This window comes from Ochotona princeps, chromosome 6 (genome assembly GCF_030435755.1).
Source record: "Ochotona princeps isolate mOchPri1 chromosome 6, mOchPri1.hap1, whole genome shotgun sequence".
Taxonomy (NCBI): Eukaryota; Metazoa; Chordata; class Mammalia; order Lagomorpha; family Ochotonidae; genus Ochotona; species Ochotona princeps.
The window spans coordinates 27,991,148-28,012,357 of record NC_080837.1 but is presented as its reverse complement, the minus strand read 5'-3'; the positions used below and the strand labels follow the sequence as shown (position 1 = coordinate 28,012,357).

Here is a 21,210-nt window from a genome sequence, read left to right as displayed (position 1 = left end):
GATAATGACTCCATAATGCAGAGCACTGGAGTGTTTGGCGAAAGCACCAGCCACCGCAAAAGCGGGCTGTGTCATGTACTGAAGAGGGTGAACTCCTACATAGGGAGCGCAGGTCTGGCCACGTAAAATTCAAGTGTCCAGAAGCCCTGGGTGGCTGGTGGAAGGCACTGCACGATTTACCTTGCAGGCGAAAGGGCGACTGCACAATGGAAGAACTTTTTTAAATTGGTTATTTTTATTGGAAAGACAGATTTACAGAAAGAAGGAGAGACAGAGAGAAAAATTTTCCATTTGCTGGTTCACTCCCCAAGTGGACACAAAGGCAGGAGCTGAGTCAATCCGAAGCCAGGAGCCAGAAGCTTCTTCTGGGTTTCCCACGTGGGCGCAGGGTCTCAAGGCTTTGAGCCGTCCTCGACTGCTTTCCCAGGCCACAAGCAGGGAGCTGGATGGGAAGTGGAGCTGCTGGGACATGAACCAGCACCCATATGGGATCCTGGTGCTTACAAGTGAGGATTTAGTCAAGCCATAATGCTGGGCTGGAAGATGAACTTAATCAACACACTTCCTAAGTATTTAAAATGACACATCACAGCTGTTTATTTAAAGATACAATAAAAAGGAAACTTGTCTATTGACTGTTCCCTAAGAACAGCAAAGGTGTACTAAGCCAAAGTAAAAATCAACTGCTTTTAAAAAATATATAAATTTATTTAAAAATTGAGTCATAAAAATAATATATTAGCTCTATAAAACTTGCAAGTCCCAGGCATTAGATTTTTAAAGAATTCCATGTGAAAGGTCTTATAATTCTTGTGAATGGAACTCAGACTGCCAAGGGGGAGCATCTTGACTCTGAACCGTTTGCCCTGAATCAGCAGCAGCAGCACATAAAATCATGGAGAGATGGAAGAGGTACTGAAATATAGCAGATGGCACCTGATTTCCTACAGGATGGAATGCAGTTTGTTCTAGAGCTTCTGGACTCCCCATCTCCTTTGCTCAAGGGACTACTCTTCGCCAGTGCCTCTGTGTTCTTGCCATGAGTTAAGACACTGGCCACACCACGGCCCCAAGACTCACATGCAAGGAGGCAGCTATGTCTCGGCAAAATGCTTGCCTCCTTCTCATGTCTTCAGTCTCCACTGGGTTGGCCACAGTTTGACAGGTAGAAATGGGCTAAAATGCTTACATCGCATGATGCAGAACGCGTGTCCAGAGGTAGATTAAGGCTGTAGCCAGCAAGCAGGACAGACATGCATGGACCAGCACTCTTCTCCAGAAAGACAGTGGTAAGGGGGTCCTGAAGAAGGCACAGAAGCCGTCCTACAAGGGGGAGGAGGAGAGAAGAATCAGACGGCTTCCCGAGGCCCCAAACCACAACTAAGGCGCCAAGGAGAGTCCAGGAGCAATTAAAAAAAAAAAAAAAGCTCATGAATAAACAAGTAAAGAGGGGGCGGGCATTGGGTACAATGTATGTCACCACTTGGACCATGTGTACTCCGTAGCAGAGTGCCCGGTTGGAGTCCCAGCTCCCCTGCTTCCAATTCCAACTTCCTACCAACGCACACCTTGGCAGACAGCAGGCGATGGCTCGAGTACCTGGATCCCTATTGTCCACGTGGGAGACCTCAGTGGAATGCTGGGCTCCTAGCTCAGGCCTGGCCAAGGTGGAGACTTGGGGGGAGGGGGTGGAGTGTGACCCAGCAGAAGATCTGTCTCCCTTTCAAGGAAGGTGAAAAGAAAAAGTTTAGAACATAAATATATTCTGATCAATGAGCAACCTGTAGCTAGGAACCTTTGACGAGTCAGGATTTCTATACATAGTCTAACCCCGTGGAGAGAAGCAACCGTTTGTCAGAATAGGAACACTCACACGGACCCCTAGGCAAGAGGGTGGATTCCTGGAGCATGCTCTAGTCTGAGCAAAAAGATGCCACTGGGAAGCAGACAGATCACAGGGTTATCACCAGAGCCATGGATGCCAGCCACTTCGATTAGGAAGGAACTCAGGCAGCAAGAGGCCATGGGGGAAATCTGTACTGATCAGAGAACTCCCGTGTCCTTGAAGAAATCACTCCTTACACAGTGTTGATCATCCCCCAAAGTGAGAATGAACCACGCCCACCTGCCCCAGTGTTCCTGAGGGGGGCGGGACCTTGTCATGACCTGTGACTTAGGTGGGCCTCTTTGGGGCCCACCTCAAGGGAGTTTCCCGGCCCAGGTGACCAGCACAGCCCCACAAACAACACAGACCCCCCTTCCAACCCTTGCTGCTGCCCATTCCCCCAGCTCATCCCCTCGAGAGTTCTCAGCGGGAACTGCCTTCAGAGGTGACATGTTGGACCCTTTGAAATCATTGCTTGTAACAGCTTGGCTACGTCCACCTTGCACCACAGATCACTTCAGTCATGCATTCAACTTCAACAAGGCAGATATATGGGGTCTAGCCTGGGCCCTGAGAGGCTGGGTGCAGCCACCCCCTCAAGGGTAAGTTTCCTCTATCACTGTCTAAGCAAAGGGCTTTCTTGGTCAGACCATGGTTGAAAGCAGGAACTTGGAGACAGCCCCACTGGGGACAAGGGGCAGTCGTTCTATTCAAGTTAAAGCAGCTCAACTCAGCGCCTCCTAATGGTGATCGCGCACACTTCTGCACCGGTATGGCCTGAGAGGTGTGGGGGCCCAACAGGGAGCTGCGTTTCTATTCCCAGGCTTTTGGACCTGCGCCATCAACCCACCAAGGCCCTCTCCAGGAGCATTTAATACACAGAAGAGAACAACAAAAAATCCACGCGGTTTGTACTAGGCTGTGGTTGACTTTACTAGTTGGAATCTCTCAGGGGAGCAACTCTAGACCTAACCAAAGTCCCTGAGGGCGGGTCAGCCCAGGGCAAGGACAAGAATGGAGTCGCCGGCAGCCCTTCGTGCAGCACGTGTGGTTCCTACCGGTGCCTAAGAGAACTAACCAACAATGCTGACAGCTGCCTAACTGGCTGCAGAGAGAGGCACGCAGGCCTTCCTACAGAATATTTCAGTACCCCACCCCTTCCGCCTTTCTGCTTTCAAGGGATCTGGCTGAGGAAGCCGAGGAGGGACCAGGTGGTGGCAATGCCCAGTTCCACCCAGGGCTGGCCTCGAGGGCGCCTCCCGGATCCCCCGCGTTGGGCCCCGATGGACGCACTGTGCTCACCCAGCCTCCTTGAGCCTGCAGCCAGGCACGGTACTGCCCTGTGAGCCGAGTGCACAGCAAGGTCACGAGGCGCTGGCAGTCCCGGGCAATTTCGTTCCTTCTCTGCCACCGGGTGGTGGTCAAGTGCGGCCCTCTCTCCAGCAGCGTCCCGGCAAAGGTCACGAGCGTCACCACGCGGCCCCAGCTGAGGTCGTGGCCGTCGGGGAGCACGGCCTCCACCACGCGCATCATTAGCTCCACGCGGTTGCCCGGGTAGCCGCGGTAGGCGGAGAAGAAGGGGCGGTGGATGCGCTGCAGCTGGGCGGCCGCGGAGCGCAGCACGGCCGCCTCGGGCGTGGAGGGCTGCGGCTCGGGAGTGCCGGGCTCGCGGGCGCAGCACTCCAAGTAGTCGGTGAGCAGGCGTGTGGTGCGCTCCTTCAAATCGTCCGCCATGGCCGGCCGCGGCTGGAACCCCCACCTCCAACCCCTAGCTAGCTGCCCAGCCCTCGTTTTTCAGGGTCGGGAGTGGAGGCTTTAATGGGAGTCCCAGCTGAACCTAATACTGTCGCGAGCGTGAGGCCCTGCCTTGGCCGCGTTTTCACGTGTATCCTATAGCAATCAGGTGTGCTGTGAGACTCGCTGGGCTTATTCTGCTGTGGGCCTGGGAGCTAAGAATCTGAGGGATGGTCAAGTTGAGCTGGGTTTGACTCTTGTAAAATATATATATTAAAAATTATACACGTATAAATATATTAATTTGAAAGGCAGAGTTGGAGAAAGAAAATATGAATCTTCCATACTGGTTCACTCCCCAAATGGCGGCAACAAGGGAAGCTGGGCAGGTTTGAAGCCAGGAGCTTCTTCGTGGTCTCCCACATGGATGTAGGGGCCCAGGCAGCTGCGCCATCCTCCACTGCTATCCCAGGCACAGTTAGCAGGGAGTTGGATAAGAAGTGAAGCAGCCAGGACTTGAACCAGCACCCATAAGGAATACTGATGCTGTCGGCGGTAGCTTTACTCAGTATGCCAGTGCTGGCTGCAAAATAATTTTTAAACTTTTATTTAAAAGGCAGAGAAATCTCCCATCTGCTGGTTCACTTCCAGGCAAAAGCCAGCAGCCAGAAGTTTGATCCATGTATCACACATGGTAGGGACCCGAGTACATACGCCGTTAGCTGTTCTCTCTCCCGGCATGCATCAGCAGGAAGCCGGTTGGGAAGTGTAGCAAGAACTGGAATCCAGGCACTCCAAGGCGGGCCGTGGATGTTTCCAGCTGCATCTTAGCCTCTGTACCCTACACCTGCCCCTGGAGAAGTTGACAAGGGCTTTCCCCAGCCCTGCCCCGAGGCCCAGGGCACTGTGCTCCAGGATCTCCAGATGGCAACAGGAACAGCCAGGCATGTTGAAGATGGTTTGCTATTACCTTGCTCAGGTGGCAGGAGACAGGCGAGTTCTCTGGGGGCTCCTTCATGCATTCACATGTCACCGAGTCCCTGGGGTGCTCGGCCTCCCCTGTTAGCATGGAGATGGGATGGACAACAGCACCTGTGTTCTCAGGGACCCAAGGCTGAGTGAAGGGGTGGAGACAAGGGGATGAGCTGCCCCAGGCAGCTTCATTCTCAGCATAGAAGAGACGGGGCAGTTCATCCTAGCGTGTCATCCCTATCTTGTTCAGTGTTCTCTTTACCCTTTACTGGCCAATCCCTTATTACAATAATCTCATTATAGTTAAGTACTTTTCTGAAATTTATGTATTTATTATTTGAAAGAGTTACAGAAAGAGGCAGAGGCAGAGAGAAAAATCTTCCATGCACTGGCTCACCCCCACCCCCCATTTGGCTGTAATGGCCAGGGCTGGACCAGACCTAAGCCAGGAAACAGGAACTGCTTGTGTGTCTCCCATGTAAATGTGGTTGCCCAAGCAATTGGGCCATCTGCTGCTGCTTTCCGAAGGTCATTAGCAGGGAACTGGATTGGAAGTGGAGCAGCTGGGATTCATACCAGCACCCATATGGGATGCTGGCATTGCAGGGGGGACTTTACTTGTCACTCCATGGCTTCTTTCTCTTGAGTGGCCTGAGATGGATACAGAATTGGTACAGTGTGTGACCTTGCTGGGAGTTGGGTGGGTCTCTACAGAAGGGCACAAATCCCATTGATGAGGTCTCCACCCTCATGGCTGCATCACCCCTGGAAGGGCCCATCTCCTACTGTCATTTGACTGTTGGGATTCCACCAGAATGCATTTTGGAGGCAAGCATTCAGTCTATGGCAGGAAGCCACTTGGATTCTGACACAAGCCACGCTGGAGGGAGTTGCTTCGACCCACAGTGGGCTGGTGGATTGGGGGTTGGCACAAGGGAAGCCTTGGAAGCCCATTCAGGCTGCCCTCAAGCTGCTCTACCCTTCAGAACTGAGGACCCCACAGATCTGATGGTCCTCTAAGTGTCCAACAGCACTGCTATAAGGAGGCTCGGGCCGGCACTCAGAGCAGGGACAATGGAAACTTTGGAAGCCAAGTTCAGCCTGCCTCTGGGCATGCCCAGGCCCCTCTGGAGAGGCAGGCTCTGGCTCGCTCCAGCATCCTAGTTGTGGCCGTTTGGGGAGTGAACCAGCAGAGATAGAAGATCTCTCTCTTCCTAACTCTGCCTTTTAAATAGAGACATGTAACAAGAGAATCCCGGCTCTTCACCTTGGAAGCTGTTCTTCAACTCCCTAATCGAGGTTTTCCAATCTAAATAATAATAATAATAATAATAATAATAATAATAATAATAATAATAATGAAATGACCAGGCTCCCATGAGCTGAGGCATGCAAAGGGAGGAGTCTGAAGAGTGGTCCAGTTCTCCCCCACGATGGATGGGAAGGAGGTGACTGAGCATCACCCTCACAAAGGACCCATGCAGACAAGCCCGGACCCAGTGCACCCAGTCCATCTCCCAGAATGGAGGAGCGGGCGCAGAAAGGCTGTTTAACTGGTAGATTAGCCTAGGGAATGATCTGTAAATCCTTATTCACTGAACGTTCCCTGGGGAAGAAGGGCAGTGTGGCACCCCTTCATTTTCTAGCCCATTAGCTGAGCTAACCCAGGGGGCCAGGAGCTGTTAGCAGGTCGGAGGCTTTTGTTGGTCTCTAGCCCTTCCCCGGTGTCCCTGGCAGTCCCAGCTGCTTGGAGGCCAGTTCCAGTTCTTATCCAGTTATCCTTACCTCCCCCTTCCTTGCTTCTTCTTGACAGCCCAGGAAGGTCTCACTAGGAGGGCCCGGTGCTTCAAAGGAGCTGTCAGCACACAGGAACCAGCTCCTTCACCGAGGGGCTGATGTACATCCCCTCCCCGCCAGCCCTCCCTGGCACGGGGAAGGGGACCTTACAAAAGCATTTTCCTGATAATTCCACAACTCTGCCCTGCCTGTCTGGGTGGCTTTCCCACCACCCCCTCATTTCTTGGGTGGTACACATGGATGGAAATCACCCAAACAAAGGCTATTTGGGGGTCCTGCATGATGGTTGGAAGGCTAATTCTCCCCTTGCAAGTGCTGGGATCAAATGTGGGCACCAGTTCTAATCCCTGTGGCCCTGTTTCCCATCCAGCTCCTTGCTTGTGGCCTGGGAGAGCAGTCGAGAATGGTTCAAAGCCTTGGAACCCGTGACCCTGCACTCATGCGGGAGGCCTGGAGGGGGTTCCTGGCTCCTGGCTTCAGATCAGCTCAGCTCCAGCCATTGCAGCCATTTGGGGAGTGAATCAATGGACAGGTCTTTCTTTCTGCAAATCTACCTTTCTAATAAAAATAAATTTTAAAAAAGTTATTTTGGATCTTCATTTTTCAAGAGTGCAGAGGGATCCCAAGACCGAAAAGTTGAAAAGTTGAAGAGCCACCGGCTTACGTAAATTGTTAATTACTAATTGGATAGAGTAGTGGGGACTCGTGAGAGGGGATGGGAGAGAGCAGAGGGGGACAGGTAGGAGGGGAAATAGGGAGGAGGGATTGGAGGAGAGGACAGGAGAAGAGAAGAAACGGCAGGGTTAGCAAAGGGAAGTGGAGGGGAGAGGGCTACAAGGGCCAGGAGAGGGGAGGGAACAGGACAGGGACTGGGGCATGGCCGGCAAGGCAAGCAGGAGACTGACCTGTGTTTAGGATGTACTTCAATATACCTCAGTGCTGTCCCATTTCACACATGAGGAAACTGAGGCTGAGGGCCATCACATTTACCAAGCGTGTTGTGGAAGTGCTAGTGACAAGGCTGAACCCAGTGCCCACTTCTGCTTACCACGCTGGCCCCTCTTAGCCAGGGACACCAAGGCCCTGAGAGCCCAGTACTCCTATAGGGAGGCTGGGAGGGGCGCGGGGATGAAGGGCAGAGGAGGGAAGTGATGAAGACAGCCTGCTGCTGGCTCCTCCCTGAGGCTGCTGGGGCCCTTCCAGGCCACTAATGCTTGGCTTTCACTCCAGATGGCTTCACGTCTAGCCTTCACTCCACCCTTCCTCTGCCTAAACCTTCTCTTCCCTGGCTGGGGAAGGGGCTCTCTGCCACCGTTCACTTTCAATCCCTCTAGAAACAAAAACTAATTTAAAAACTAGAGTCAGCATTATTTTCAATATACAAAACACAGCTTATAACAAGCAGATGGGGGGTGTCCTCCCTAGAAACCCCACGTGTACGATAGCCCCAATCCTGGAACCTCACCTGCGTGTGGGTGCTGAGCGCCTCCTGTCGTGAGAGGATGCAGTCAGGGGCCCTGCGAGTTGTTTGTGTGTGGACTGGGGGACCTCAGGGCCCACATGGTGCACACATCCTGCAGCTGCTCTCTGTCTCCACACATAGCACCCTGACTCGGCCTGCCCTGAGTCCAGGCAGGGCCCAGACACAAAGGGTCTGGGGGAGGGGGACAGGAATGCACTGCTGAGAAGGCCAACAGGATCAGGGCAGGGGCAGGAGCCAGACACTGTGCCCGCTTCCTGAGCCACTGCCAGGATGCAGTTCAGTAGGAGTGGGGCAGGGTTTGCTGATGGCTCCTCTGGGCCATGCTCCCTCCCTGACTCTGGGCTCCTTGGAGGTGGGCAGGTGTCTTTCCCATCGTTCTTCCCCAGGCCTGAGGTGTGGTGAAGTCTTCAGGATGCATCTGTCTTGCAAACGACTGAACAGAACTACATGGCAGCATTGGCCTGCCTGAGTGTTCATGCCCTGACCCTTCAGGATACTGCAGCGAGCAGATCTGAGTGTGGCCAGGCATGGTTCCTGACATTTACCATTAGAGCAGCAGGTCCAGCCTGTCCCAGGCTGTGCTATGCAAGGCCAGAACTGCCACCAGGGGGAGGGCAGGGCTGAGGCCACAGCATTCAGGGGTGAGGGACAGGTGCTCGGATACACACACACACAGAGGCAAGGACCCAGCCATCCAGCTAGCTGCATCTGGGGATAATATCTGCTGTCTGAAATGACTTTTTAGTTCCTTAGGCAATACATGCTAAGCCGTTCAAATGAGTTCCTGTAACATAAGACAAATCAGGAAACAAAGGAGAAGGAAGCCAGTAACAAGAACACTTGGTCTCAGCCAGAAAAAACTTGAATATAAAATAAAGAGATAGTCACCTTCTATTGTGTTTGACTCAGTGAGAAGAACAAGCATTATTATTATCACTCAATACTTATCCATCAACCTATGCATAAAATTCCAAAGGCAGTGCTATACATACAAATGTAACTTACAGGCTCAGATTCATGTGGACCGAGATGTGCCCAATACATGTATTTTTCGTGTTCCCACTCAGAAAGTCCTTGTTTGTGTCACCACCGTGCCCTCCGAGAGGCACAGCGACAGAGTGATGAGTCATAGTAGCACACGTGTCATGGGTCAGACACCCGTGTCCATTTTTCCCACACTTCTGCTTCATTTATAAATTCACGGGGCTGAAAATGTCTCATCTCAAAAAAGACAACGTGAGGCCCAGAAAGACATTTCACAACAAAAAACACTTTTTTTTAAAAAAAAAGTTAGCTTCTGCCTAATAACATCTGGTTTGACATTTTCTCCCGTTGTAGATGAATTCACACAGCCTGTCTTATGCAGTTCTCCAACTCAGCACTTCTGGAGGAAGGTGAAGACATGAGAACAGCCAGGTTGTGAAAGTGCTCTGCAAAAGACTGGGGCTCCAGGGTGCACTCCACCACTTAAGATCCTGAGCTGACGCCAGGACAATTTAGGCTGACCTTAAAAAGAGGCAAGCATCAGAAAGTGTTCAGCAATCAAAACACACTGCACTGGCAGGTTCTCGTGGTGTGCTCTAGGGCTGGAAGTGGGAAGATAACACTGGGGACGCCTACTGAACTTTGCTCCCTTAAGCTACGTGGCAACAAGCCCTCAGCCCTGCTGGCAGGGAGGCGGATTCGGGATTTATCAGGGAAGAGCTCACGGTCTATCCTCAGTTGCGTAGGACTGCGTCATGGGACGGGGACTAAGCCCAGACCTGTGAAAACACACACACACACATACACACGTTAGAAACTTGTGAAACGGGAGTTTAAAGAGATGAAACCAGTCTGTTCACACAGGTGTGCATGTGCACACACATCCGTCCAAAACAAGAAGCTCACAGGCCTTAAAACACTTGGCCCCTGGTGCCTCGGAGGTGCCCAGGGAGCCTGACTCCTCTTGCCCTTAAGGCACCTGGGTGCGCCCATCTGCGGCCTCCTTGCTAGGGGAGTCTGATGGGATCATCTGAACCCTAAGTGTTCGCTGTGCCTGCGGAACTAATTCAGCATACTCTTGCCTGGGAAGGTAAACACACAGGTAACTTGCACGTTAATTTGCAAAAACCCTTTTCTTTGTCCTACTAAACCTGGGCCACTCAACTCATGGCCCTTCAGAAAATGTCACTCTCCCAGACATCAGGACAACTTGGCGAGCATGAAGCCTTTGCCACTCCCTTCCCCTCCCGCAGGGTGAAGCAGATGTGCCCCATCCTGAACACCTCCTCACCCGGGCCTGGCCCTTCACGCATGCCTGCTGAGACAGCACGGGGCCTCTGGAAGCTGGTGATCTTGCACCCCAAGGGCAGTGTGGAACTCAAGGTCATGGTTTTCCTGAATATTTACACACACACACACACATAGTTGACAAGTCCTCTCAAGGGCTTTGCGACCTTCTGGCATGTCTGTGGACCTCAATACAGATGGCAGAGTCTGGCAGCCTTGCTGTGCCAAAGGCTTGAACCCCAAGGCTCAGAAGTCCAGGGTTGACAGCAATGTCCTGGTCACCTGGTCTAACCATGCCCTCCACAGGGAGTGAGAGTGCAGTGCCAACTGTCTCCTTGGTGCCCCCAGGCAGCCCACTCTTCCTGTGCCGAGAGCGGAGCTAAGCTGACATCTGGGTCTGGCGCACCAGCCCAGCCTTGCTTCCTCAGAGCCCTCTCTCTCTCTTGCCCCGCACCAGAGCACAACACAAAGCCATCTCTCTTACGCGCAGGGTGTGGTCCCAGGATCCCGAGCAGAACGCGGTGCCGTCGGGGGACACCCGCAGGGTACTGACGCGGTTCTCGTGTCCGAACAGGATGGAGACCCGGGAGCCCTTCAGAACATCCCAGACGTTGATGGTGTAGTCGTTGTACCCGGCAAACAGCAGGCGGCCTGGCCAAGGGACCAGATGATAGTTATTAAACCCCTTCCTTCTCTCTCTTCCTTTCATGATTGTCATTTGTTCGTCTATTCGCTCACTCACTCAGGCAATTCCTTTATTCCACAGGCAGTGGACTCCCTGTGCTAGGCACTGGGCTTGGCACTGGGCTTGGCCCTGGGCATTCAAGGAAAGAAGCCCAGTGGCTGCTGCCTTGGGAGGCTGAGAACTAGGTGGATCCCTGGAGTGCTGCATGCTAAGAGCATCAGATGGGGGCCCGGTGCGTGTAGAGTATGTGGGGCTTCGAGGCAGCAGTGCAGGCATGAATCATTGGTAGTCCTGTTGCAATCCGTGCCCAGCCAAACTCAAGCCAGAGAATCAAAGTGCCACCTGAGTCAGCTCATGAGTGCCCATGCAGAGAAGGCAGAGTGCGTGGGTGTCCCCCTTCCCCCACCTCGTGCAAAGGTACAGATGCAGAAGCAGGCACTATCCCGGAGAGGGACAGGTCCAGCTTTGCACCTCTGCAGGGGGCAGGGTGGGGAGCACCAAGGGGCCCAATTCACACACCCCACCCTTTGAGAACTGTCCCCTTGTGAGTGAGGGGAGAACACAGCGCAGGTGTGAATGACTCATCATGGCCAAGAGGGACCGCGTCAGGCAGGGACACAGCCAGGTGGGGTGAAGGAGTCCAGCCAGTCCAGCTCAGCCCGCAGGCCCGCAGGAAGCTGCTGCTGAAAGCTTGATGCGGGCTGCAGAGTGGGCGCTGGCGGTGGGAGGTGCTCCTTTAGGGCCTAGCTCCTGTTCCTGGGCAAGTTGCTGCAAGCAAAACTTACCGCTGAGAGAGAAGTCCACACTGGAGGCGCCAAATATGATGCTCTCTTTGGAGTAGATGGCCACCTCCCTGTCAGCCCGGAGGTCATACAGACGACACTGGGGACACACAGACACGCAGGGCAGCGCTTACACCAGCTCCGTGGGGCTGCTGCCGCCCGAGGAATAAGGGAAGGCACGCACCTTCTCCAGGTTTCTCTCTCATTTCTCACCCCTCGGTCCTGACTCATCTTTACCGATCAGCACACAGTTCAACTAAAACAAAACTGAAACCCCACTTTTTTTTCCCTTTTCCAGGAAAGGGCCCAGGTTCATCACACAAAATTGAGCAACTACCCAAAAATCTATAAGGAAATGAGCCATGCTGCACCCTAGATGTGCTAACCTTTAGGCCGTTTCCTTGTATCTCACTATGCTTTTGTCTATCTCTCTTTTAAAGATTTTATGTATTTGAGAGGCAGGGTTACGGAGAGGGAGAGCGAGGAAAGGAGGGAGACACAGGTCTCGCCCACCTATTGGTTCACTCCTCAAACAGCTGCAATAATTAGGACTGCTCCAGGCTGAAGCCAGGAGCCGGGAGCTTCCCAAGGGTCTCCCACATGGGGGGGGCAGAGGCCCAAGCACTCGGGCCAACTTCCTCCTCAGGTGCATCAGCAGGGAGCTGGATCGGACGCACAGCAGCTTGGACTCAAACCAGCACCCATGTGAGATGTGGTCTTGCAGGCAGCGGCTTAACACTGGTCTTGTTTGTCTATTTAAATGAAAGGATGTTTCTTTGCACCTGTTCATATTGTGTTAGCAGCATCTCCCCATGTTATTAATCTTCAGTAGAAGTGCTATTTATGACCGCTGTATATTCCTTCTGTGGCTATATCACAATCATTTTGTATCCTGTTGGGTGTTTTGGTTATACCTAATTTTTCTCTCCTACAAATAACATTATGATGACTGCTCCTTTTTTTTGACTATTCTTATGTAACGTTATGTATACACAGGCCTACTCTTCTAAGGAGTAGACTCCTTAGAACAGAATTGTTTCTAAGAAGCAGCACGCCCACATCCCAGGTGGGGATGCTGAAAGCTCCTGCCTCCCTTCAGGCACATCCTGACAGTCCCTTTATCTCACTGTCCTCATGTCCACCCAGGGGCAGCTTTTGTTAATTCCAGACACAAAGGGGCAGCGGATCACAGCTGCATTTCTTTGATTATAGGCGACTCTAAAAATATTTTCGGGTGTTCATTTACTATAGTGAATTTACTGCTCTGCAAAGAGTCTGCACTTCATCCCCTTAAAAACTGGTGTCCTCCTCTTGTGACTACGCAACCGCATTACTGTCTAAACGGTTTCTACGTGGTTTTCATACATGTGGCAAGGATAGTTCCAAAAATGTCTGTCCTTTTGTTTAATGCTTTTCAACACACAAAATACCAAAAATTTCCTTATTAACTAAGTTCTCAATCTATTCCTTTGTAGCTGCTTCTATTGTAGCAAGTCAGATTAAAGCTCATTGATACTAAGGTATGTGATTTTTGTTTGAGGGCAAAATGAGAGAAGTTTTTTTTTCTTGAAAAGTTAACATAATTTGATAAAATGAGGTGTATTTCTGGCTCAGCAAGTTGTTTGAGAACTCTGAGTAAAAAGAGAGGTGTAAAATCTTTACCTTTAGCAATGTTTTCAACAGCAAGGAAAAAAACCCTTGTGCAAACCTCAATATCCCCAAACTGAAGACTAGTCCAGCAGACTACAGCATGCCCACACATGGAATACTACTCAATCATCAATAAAATAAAATGCAGAGGAGTGTTTAGCAGCGTGGGAAAATGTTCACAATCTGCTTTTGGTGAGAAAGGCAAGTTATAAAGCAAATTGCTTAAACAAATAAGGAGAGAAATTCATCCAACTTGGGTTGTCTCGGGTAGAGATTCAAGCAAATATTTCCTGAAAATTTCTTCATTTGATATGCATTAATAAATCTATGTTAAAAAAGTTATCCTTTAAAAACAAAATTAAGTTGACATCTCTCAACTTCTGGTTAGGAAAACCTCTGACCAGGAAAAGCTCTCCACAACTTTGAAACTTACAGCAGGGGTGGGTGTTTGGCAGGAAGCAATTAAGACACCTGCATTCCGTTTTGAACCCTGATGCCTGGGTTTGAGTCCCACATTCTTTTCAAAGTGTGACTTCCTGCTAATGTACACACTAAGAGGCAGGAGGAAATGGCTCAAGTACTTGGGTCCCTGCCAACATGTGGAAGACCCAGGTCCAGCTTCCAGCAGGGGCCAGCCTCTCCCCAGCTGTTGTGGCCACTGGGGAAATGAAGCAGCAGATGAAAGCTCCATCTCCCCTTCCACCTTCCAAATAAATGCAAATCATTTTAAGAAGCAACTTACAGTAGCATCATCTGACCCGGAAGCAAAAGCATCTCCACTTGGGTAGTACCTGCAGAGAGACAGTATGGTCAGAAGATACTTCAGCTAGCGGGGTCATTCTCACTCCTGGACACCTGTCAGGACCATCCAGTAAGGCTGCCCCTGCTGGGCCCTCCAAAGCAGGGTTTCCACGCCTATGGACACAAGCAACATCTGAGGCAGAACTGGAGGGGCTCCCTGGAAATAGGAGGCAGTGACACCAGCCTGGTGGGGTCTTGATGAAGAGTACTTGGAATGGTACGTGTTCAAGGGTACGTCAAAAAGTTCATGAAAATTGAGATTAAAACGCAAGTTTAGTTTCGTGCAAACAATGCTGAAATCCATGCTTTTTTCACATGCATGAATTTCGGCACTTTTTTGAACCAAAACATACATCTGGTAGTTTCATTTTCCAGGAGCTTTTTGAAGTACTCTTTTGTTTGTAGGAGACACTGAACACACAGCAGACCCCTATATTTGTAGCTTCCTCTGATCCAACACCCAAGACATGGTTCAGGGTTCAGGTGGTTACAAAAGCAGACCCTGGAACCAGATGTCCAGCGCAACCTTATGATGTCTGCATTGTCCTCTGAATACGGGGGGACACTTCTGGCCAGTGATTTTTCATCTGGCCCAGCCTCTGTTCCCTTCCTAAAAACGTGAGGACACTAAAGCATGTGCCTGTTGTGAGGAGTAAGGCAGGACATGACTGAGTGCTAGGGATCCAGTACCCAGACCCTGCTACAATCTAGGTACTGGAGGTCTTAAGGACATCACAAACCTAACTAGGCCCAAAACGGAGTCCCTGAATCCATACACAAGCACCGTTCCTCCTTGTATTTCTGCCCATCACCGATTCTGTCCCATATTAAAGACTTGGGTTCCCTACCCTAGAGTTCTTGTGATTTGTGTCTCCTGGAGTCTGCAGGCATCAACTGCCCTGTCACTTTGCAGAAGTGGGGCTCTAGCACCCAGCACCAGCAGGAAGCTCTGGTTCTTGCCTTACCCATCAGTCCTTCATCTCTAACCTGGCAGTCTCAAGCATCCATGAGCCATGGCAGCCCATAAAGTGATAACTCACAAGTGGGTAAGATTTCAAGACCTTCCTGATTCTTGATGTCTATCTGTGTCGGTCATGGCTCCCTCAGTTCTGGCCATCACACTCCCATGCTCGCCCCCTCTGCAATCCATCCACCACACAGCCCCAAGGGATCGTTTAAAGACAAACATGATCAGGTTGGCCACAGATCTCCCCTCAACTCAAAACTTCCCAGGCTTTTGGTAGCCCCCCGCAACACCTCACCTCTGTGCTCTGCCCCCAACTCTGCAGGCCTGGCTCTCTCATCACCATGGCCTCAGCTGGAAGGCTGCCTTCCCACACAGGTCTTCCTTGACCTCTCTCTGGGAAACATCCCTGCTTATTTTTTTCAGAGCGCTTCTCAGGATCTCAGAGTATGTATCTGTTACAGTATTTGGGCTCTGTCTAGCTCAGTTCCTCTGGGGACTTAGAGACCTTGCCTTTCTTGTTCATCAACAGTCAGAATAAGGTCCAGGAAATATACTCTCATTAAACACCTGTTGAATGGATGGCTGAGAACCACTGACTTGCTTTAAGCGGCTATCAGCTGCTCCCCGTACAGTGAAGCCAAAACTCTACATGAGATCTGGAGTGCAGTTCAGTTGCACCACAAGCCAGCCTTTCTCCCCAGGCAGGCCTTTCTCCATCCAGGAGGTGATTCCCGGTCTAAGGATAAGGACAGGTAACGCTGACAGGACAGAGCCTGTCAGACATCATACTCACTGACCGGACACTGTTGATGTCAGACTCATGGGTTTCGAAGGCCTGCACACATTGGCCCGAGCGCATGTCCCACACCATGGCTTTCTTGTCACATCCCTACAATTGTAAAGTTACCCAGAGTTAGGGTCACTGCAGGAATGAGTCCCAGGCATGCATGAGACCACCTGTTTCTATCAGTTAGTGGCTGGCAGCCCACTCTTCTGAGACTAATGTTACCTGGGGCCCCTAGGAAGCCAGAACAAGGCCATAGGTGGGAGGGAGCAGGGGAGGGATCCGGCTTCCCCCAACAGTTATTCTTCCTTCTGTTCCACATTTCTGAGCAGAGGCAAATCCTGCCCTGCCCCTCCAGCTGGCTTCCTCCTGGGAATTTCCTTTACTCTCTTCCCTCCTTCTTCCCTTTCATTGGCCTCCCAAGGTCAGCAGCAGACAGCATGTATAGGTGGGACCTAGCTGAACTCATGACATCCATTGAGTGGGTTGGCAGTGCCAACACTGTGCAATCAGAAGCCCCAGCTCCATGTGAAGCACAGAGCCACACGCCCTTGGGCCACCTGTACCCTCAGTTGTAGGGTAGTGCCAATGTCAACAAACTAAGGCCCTCGCCACAGCTTTGCCACTGCTCATCAGCTGGGAAGTGCAGGCAGGTCACCTCCCTTGGCCTCCACCTTGACACCTGTAAAAATATATGCCATCCTCAGGTTGTTAACCCAGATAATGACAAACGTTTTCATCTAACACTACCAAAGTCCCCAAAGTGTTTTGATGAATTCTGGCCAAGCAATCCTATTATCAAGCTTATGCAGTAAATGGTGGGATCTCAACAGTCACCTGGAAGAAGGATGGGACTTAAAACTGGTGTCCGAGTTGCTGATTCACCTCTGAGCCATGGCTGGAGATGACGGACCATGGCCGACAGTCCGGAAAGACTTGCCCTAGTAAGGGCTCAGCTCCTGGACAGCCTTTCCAAGAATGGGGCCAGAGAAATTAGGAGCGCTTTCAGATATTTATAGACACACATGAGTACAGAGGTTGGTGCTCCATAAGAGATAATATAACCCACAATGTTACTGATAATTTAAAATAGCGTACTAGAGGAGAAATACAGCTCCACAAAGGCACAGGGAGGAAATGTATACAGATGGTCAAGGAAGCAGCTGGGGGCCCTGCCAAGGGGAGGGAGGCCACATGCACCCAGTGTGACTCCCAGCACAGAGGCCTGGGTGCCCCCTGACTGCAGGCCCCGCCCCCAGGTCACTGCCCTGTCCCTGACTGTGCGGAAGGAGGGCTGGAGGTCTTCCCCCAGGGAACAAAGGGCCCTGCAGATGCCCGGCTCCCTATTCCTGTCCCAAGGCCATCCACAGAGAGCTGTGCCCCTCCTGCTCAATGCCCACACAAACTCCGTGTCCATTGCTCATGGTTTCCTGGCAGGGGCACAGCAGGTACTATGGGCCACTGTGCACAGGGTGGGGTGGCTGATGGCAAAGTCGGGCCCCAGATGCTCTGTTTCCTAGTTTGGGACACCCCTTTGTTTTCACAGCTACATCCGCTGACCCAGCCTTCTAGAAAGAGGGGGGCTTTCAAAAGCTCGTGCAAACTGTGCTTTGATGATACTATGTCTGGATTTCAAAAAACACTGGAAGCTTATCATTAAAGTCTATGTTTCCTTCAGTATCCACACACAGTTCCCAGTCGCCCGGGGTGTGAGGGAGGAAGTGGCCAGCCAGGGGAGGGTGGTGCGTGTGTTTTGCGGGGGATGTTTCACGGGCCCCGAAGTCCTGATCACATCGCAGCTCTTGGCCCTTCACAGTGATCCTGGGACTCAGGGGCTCTGCAGACTGTCAGGGGCAAAGTCGCTGCTACCTAGTTGCAAATGACACTTTCTAATGTGGCAGATGTGCACCGTGCAGGGCAGCTTTCACACAGGAGACTGTTCCAGGGCCTTTGTGGGCAGCTGAGTGACAAGAGCAGAACAGAGGAGGCCCTTGCCAGGACCTGCAGCCAGCATCTAATGGCAGTGGGCGCTGAGGGTGTGGGGGGGAAGGCTGAGAGGACCCCTCCTGCAGCCCCACTCTACACAAGGCAGGATGGTAGCTGCCACCTAAAGCCCCCCTTCCCCCAGTGGGCCAAGACTGCCTCCAGACTGCCCTCGGGTCCTTACTCCAGACACGAAGGTGTTCCCTGTCTCGGAGGGGGCCAGGTCCAGGCACAACACGTCGGCCCCATGGCCGTGGAAGCTCTGCAGCAGCTGCCCGCTCTCCACATCCCACAGGGCGCACGTCCCATCGCCACTCGCCGTCAGTATCTGCCAGGAGGTGAGGGTGAGCCAGTCAGAGATGAACTTTTCCACTGGGAAGAACAAGCTCTCTGTGTAGACACACACACACATGCGCAGGTCGTTCACTCTGGGTTCAAGCACATATTTCTCTTCCACCAAGAAGGCAAAAGTGGCCTTTTGACATGGGCACTGTTCTTGAGTCATATGTTGGCGTGTTAGTCCCCCTTGGGAGCTGGAACCCCAGTATCCTCACTGTGGCCCCTGCAGGGCCCCACATCTGCCTGACACATAGAAGTGCTCCATGACCTTGGGTTGGATGGAACCTGCCACTAGTTCCCCGAGCCACACACTTGGAGCTTCTTAGACACCATGTACATGGCAGTCACTGGGTTGCTGGCCAACAGGAAGGGCCTGAGGTGGGGCCCAGAAGTCCCTGGGTGACACTGCTACTGGACACAGGACCCCCTGAGTGTGCAGCCAGCTGGGCAGCCCTCAGATACACCCACCTGTGGCTTCTATTCCCAGAGCAGGGGGCTGCCGCTGCCATTGGTGGTACTGGGGTGCCCTCATGTCAACAAGTCAAAGTTGCTGGGTCATAAACCAGTGTCGCCCAGGCTCTGCATGTCCCAAGCTCAGGTCACCCAGCCTGGCCTCTGCAAGCCCATACAGGCCCTTTGCTCCTTTTCCCATTGTGAGACACCACTCAGACTCTGTTGAGCTGAGTTTCTCCCTCCCTGTGGCTCTAGTGGACTGGACTCAGTTTTGTTGCACAGTGAGTGTTTCTGACAGTTGCTTGGGGGGCGTGGACATCAATGAGCAGGCCAAGACCTGACCAGTTATCCTTGTGTGAGAAATGAGAACTCTAGGGGTCCCAAGCCCAGTGGGGTGACATCTGGGCTGGTCTGAAAGGATGAGTAAGTGCTGACCAGGTGGAGGAGGAAGGCAGGTTACTGCAGCAACAGGCTGGGGTCTGCACAGTGAGAGGCACACAGCCACGCTCTTAGTCTGGAGGCAAGAGGGAATTATGGGGGAGGGCGGGGTGTTTGTCATGGTTAAAATTCTGCTTGGGGGGAGCCCACATCCTTTAACATGTTCAAGTCCAACCTTGAGTCGCAGCTCTGCTCCCTGGCCCAGCCTCCTGCTAATGACACCCTGGGAGACAGCAGCCTCAGTTCCTGGGTCGCTGCTATTCACGTGGGAAATGTGGACTAAATTCCCAGCCCCAATCCTCCTCTTGCTGCTGTGGGCATTTGGGGAGTGAACCAGCTCATGAAGGATTTCTGCTAAAGGACATCTGGGAGAGGTCACTGTCACTATCCAGGGGTCACTGTGACCCTACTGAATAGGTCTATGGTGTTCCTGGGTGGGCTGAAATAGTAGGTGCACACAGAGTCCACTGGAGCCCCTCCAACTCAGACAGCTCCTCTGGTGAGCAATCACTTGCCACCTGGACTCCCCATTGCCAGCTGTGAAGATTTTAGCCTAACTCCTTAAAACCCCAAATCCAGCTGACCTCTGCAGGAGCTCCAGATGTCCAGCCCAGGCATTTAGAGTGTTCTAGAATCTGGCTCTATATCCCGTCCTCCTCACCCCAACTGCCCACCTATGGCTGTGCTCCCTCTCATACAGACAACCTCTTCATGGTTAGCAGTGAGCCTGTGACTGTCCTCCTCCTCCCAGTGCCCAGCTCTACCCTCCTCCCAACTGTCCAACCAGGACTGAGTTTTGTGATCCCACAGGGCCATGTCTGGGTTTCCAGAGCCAGGGTCAGCTGGTGGTTGGCAATGTGAACACCAGGTGCCCAGGAAGATTTGCTGAATACATCAATGATGGGCTGCTAAGAGAAACACTTAGTTGGGCTGCGGACCTGGTGTTGAGCCTCTGCCTGTGGCACCAGCATCCCATATGGATGGTTTATCTCCTGGCTGCTTTACTTCCAATCCAGCTCTGTCCTAAAGACCTGAAGACCCAAAGACCAGGAAAGCAGCAGAATATGGGCCAAGTCCTTGGGCCCCTACACCTACATAGGAGGTCAGGAAGAAGCTCTTGGCTCTGATCTACTCAGCTCTGGCTGTTGTGGTCATTTGGGGTGCAAACCAGCAGATGCAAGAGCTCTCTCTCCTCTCTAACTGCCTTTCCAGAAAAAAAAAGTCCATAAAAAAGCAAAGAAAGGAAAATTGTTCTTTTTTTCATTTGTTAAAACAAGAACATGAGCTATGGACAGTGTGTGTGTGTATGTGTGCTGGGGAGGGTGGCATGTGGCAGCTCAGGGAAGCCTCACGCAGGCCCATGTATGTACAGCATCCTGGGAGACTGCGCCTTCCACCCCTGAAGAGTCCCTCTGCTTCCCCCATCCCCACCCCAAGTAAACCCTCCCATTTTTTCATTTCATTGTATTAAAAGCTGACATCCACAGTCAGAAAGATGAGGTGCTTTGTCTCAGAGCTAGCTGCTGGGGCACACCCATCTTGAGAAATACACAATCAAGGCCTCCTCCCCCGGCAGCTACCGGCTCGCACCCTGTGGCAGGCACACCCTGTGGCACCTCACTGCTCCGTACCTGCATGTCGGAGTTGGTAAAGCTGCAGGCCGACAGGTAGTTGGTGTGCATGGCAACAGACTTCTTCTTGGCGGCCATGTTTTCATTTTTGTCAAATGTCAGTGGGTACACGGAACACTTATTATCCAAACCGCTGCCGTGGGGAGAGAGAAGTGGCAAGGGGTCATGACTGCAGAGCAGTGGGACACGCACACACTCATTCACGCAGGCGTCTCAACATTGTCAAATGTCAGTGGGTACACGGAACACTTATTATCCAAACCGCTGCCGTGGGGAGAGAGAAGTGGCAAGGGGTCATGACTGCAGAGCAGTGGGACACGCACACACTCATTCACGCAGGCGTCTCAACATTGGCTTTCAATCCCAGTATCCTGTTCTGTAGCCTCCCCCCACCTTCTTCTCCGAAGGGCTCCAAAGCCTCAGTAAAACAGAAAGAACAGTACAGTGAACACATTAGGTCCTTCGCCTGGCTCACAGACATACTAATTTGTCATGTGTCTGGCAGAAATTGTGAACCATTTGAGTGCAAACTCAAGATTTCACATTTCAGTTTTC

The 21,210-nt window shown here is 52.0% G+C and overlaps 2 protein-coding genes across 2 annotated transcripts in view; both read right to left on the bottom strand.

The window, feature by feature from the left end:
• Positions 1-856: 856 nt before the first annotated feature.
• On the bottom strand, positions 857-3,785 carry BCL2L10 (BCL2 like 10). The gene is made up of 2 exons (XM_058665342.1): positions 3,188-3,785; positions 857-1,323 (listed from the first exon to the last, which is right to left on the bottom strand). The coding sequence occupies exons 1-2, from the start codon at positions 3,617-3,619 to the stop codon at positions 1,186-1,188; spliced, it is 570 nt and encodes a 189-aa protein (XP_058521325.1). The 5' UTR covers positions 3,620-3,785; the 3' UTR covers positions 857-1,185.
• Positions 3,786-9,156: 5,371 nt separating this feature from the next.
• GNB5 (G protein subunit beta 5) overlaps positions 9,157-21,210 on the bottom strand; it is a 39,115-nt gene continuing 27,061 nt past the window's right edge. The window contains exons 5-11 of the mRNA XM_004578370.3: positions 20,656-20,788; positions 17,979-18,122; positions 15,825-15,916; positions 14,002-14,050; positions 11,613-11,709; positions 10,627-10,793; positions 9,157-9,634 (exon numbers count right to left, since the gene is read on the bottom strand). Coding sequence (XP_004578427.1) covers positions 9,623-9,634; positions 10,627-10,793; positions 11,613-11,709; positions 14,002-14,050; positions 15,825-15,916; positions 17,979-18,122; positions 20,656-20,788 — 694 coding nt within the window. The 3' untranslated portion in view covers positions 9,157-9,622. The remainder of the gene's footprint in view (positions 9,635-10,626; positions 10,794-11,612; positions 11,710-14,001; positions 14,051-15,824; positions 15,917-17,978; positions 18,123-20,655; positions 20,789-21,210) is intronic.

What these genes read in the sequence shown, in the direction of transcription:
- BCL2L10 (XM_058665342.1), bottom strand. Translation starts at nt 3,619, where the DNA reads ATGGCGGACGATTTGAAGGAGCGCACCACACGCCTGCTCACCGACTAC. An exon ending in TGCAGGCTCAAGGAGGCTGG is followed by an intron (nt 1,324 to 3,187) that starts GTGAGCACAGTG and finishes TCCCCCTTGTAG; the next exon opens with GACGGCTTCTGTGCCTTCTT.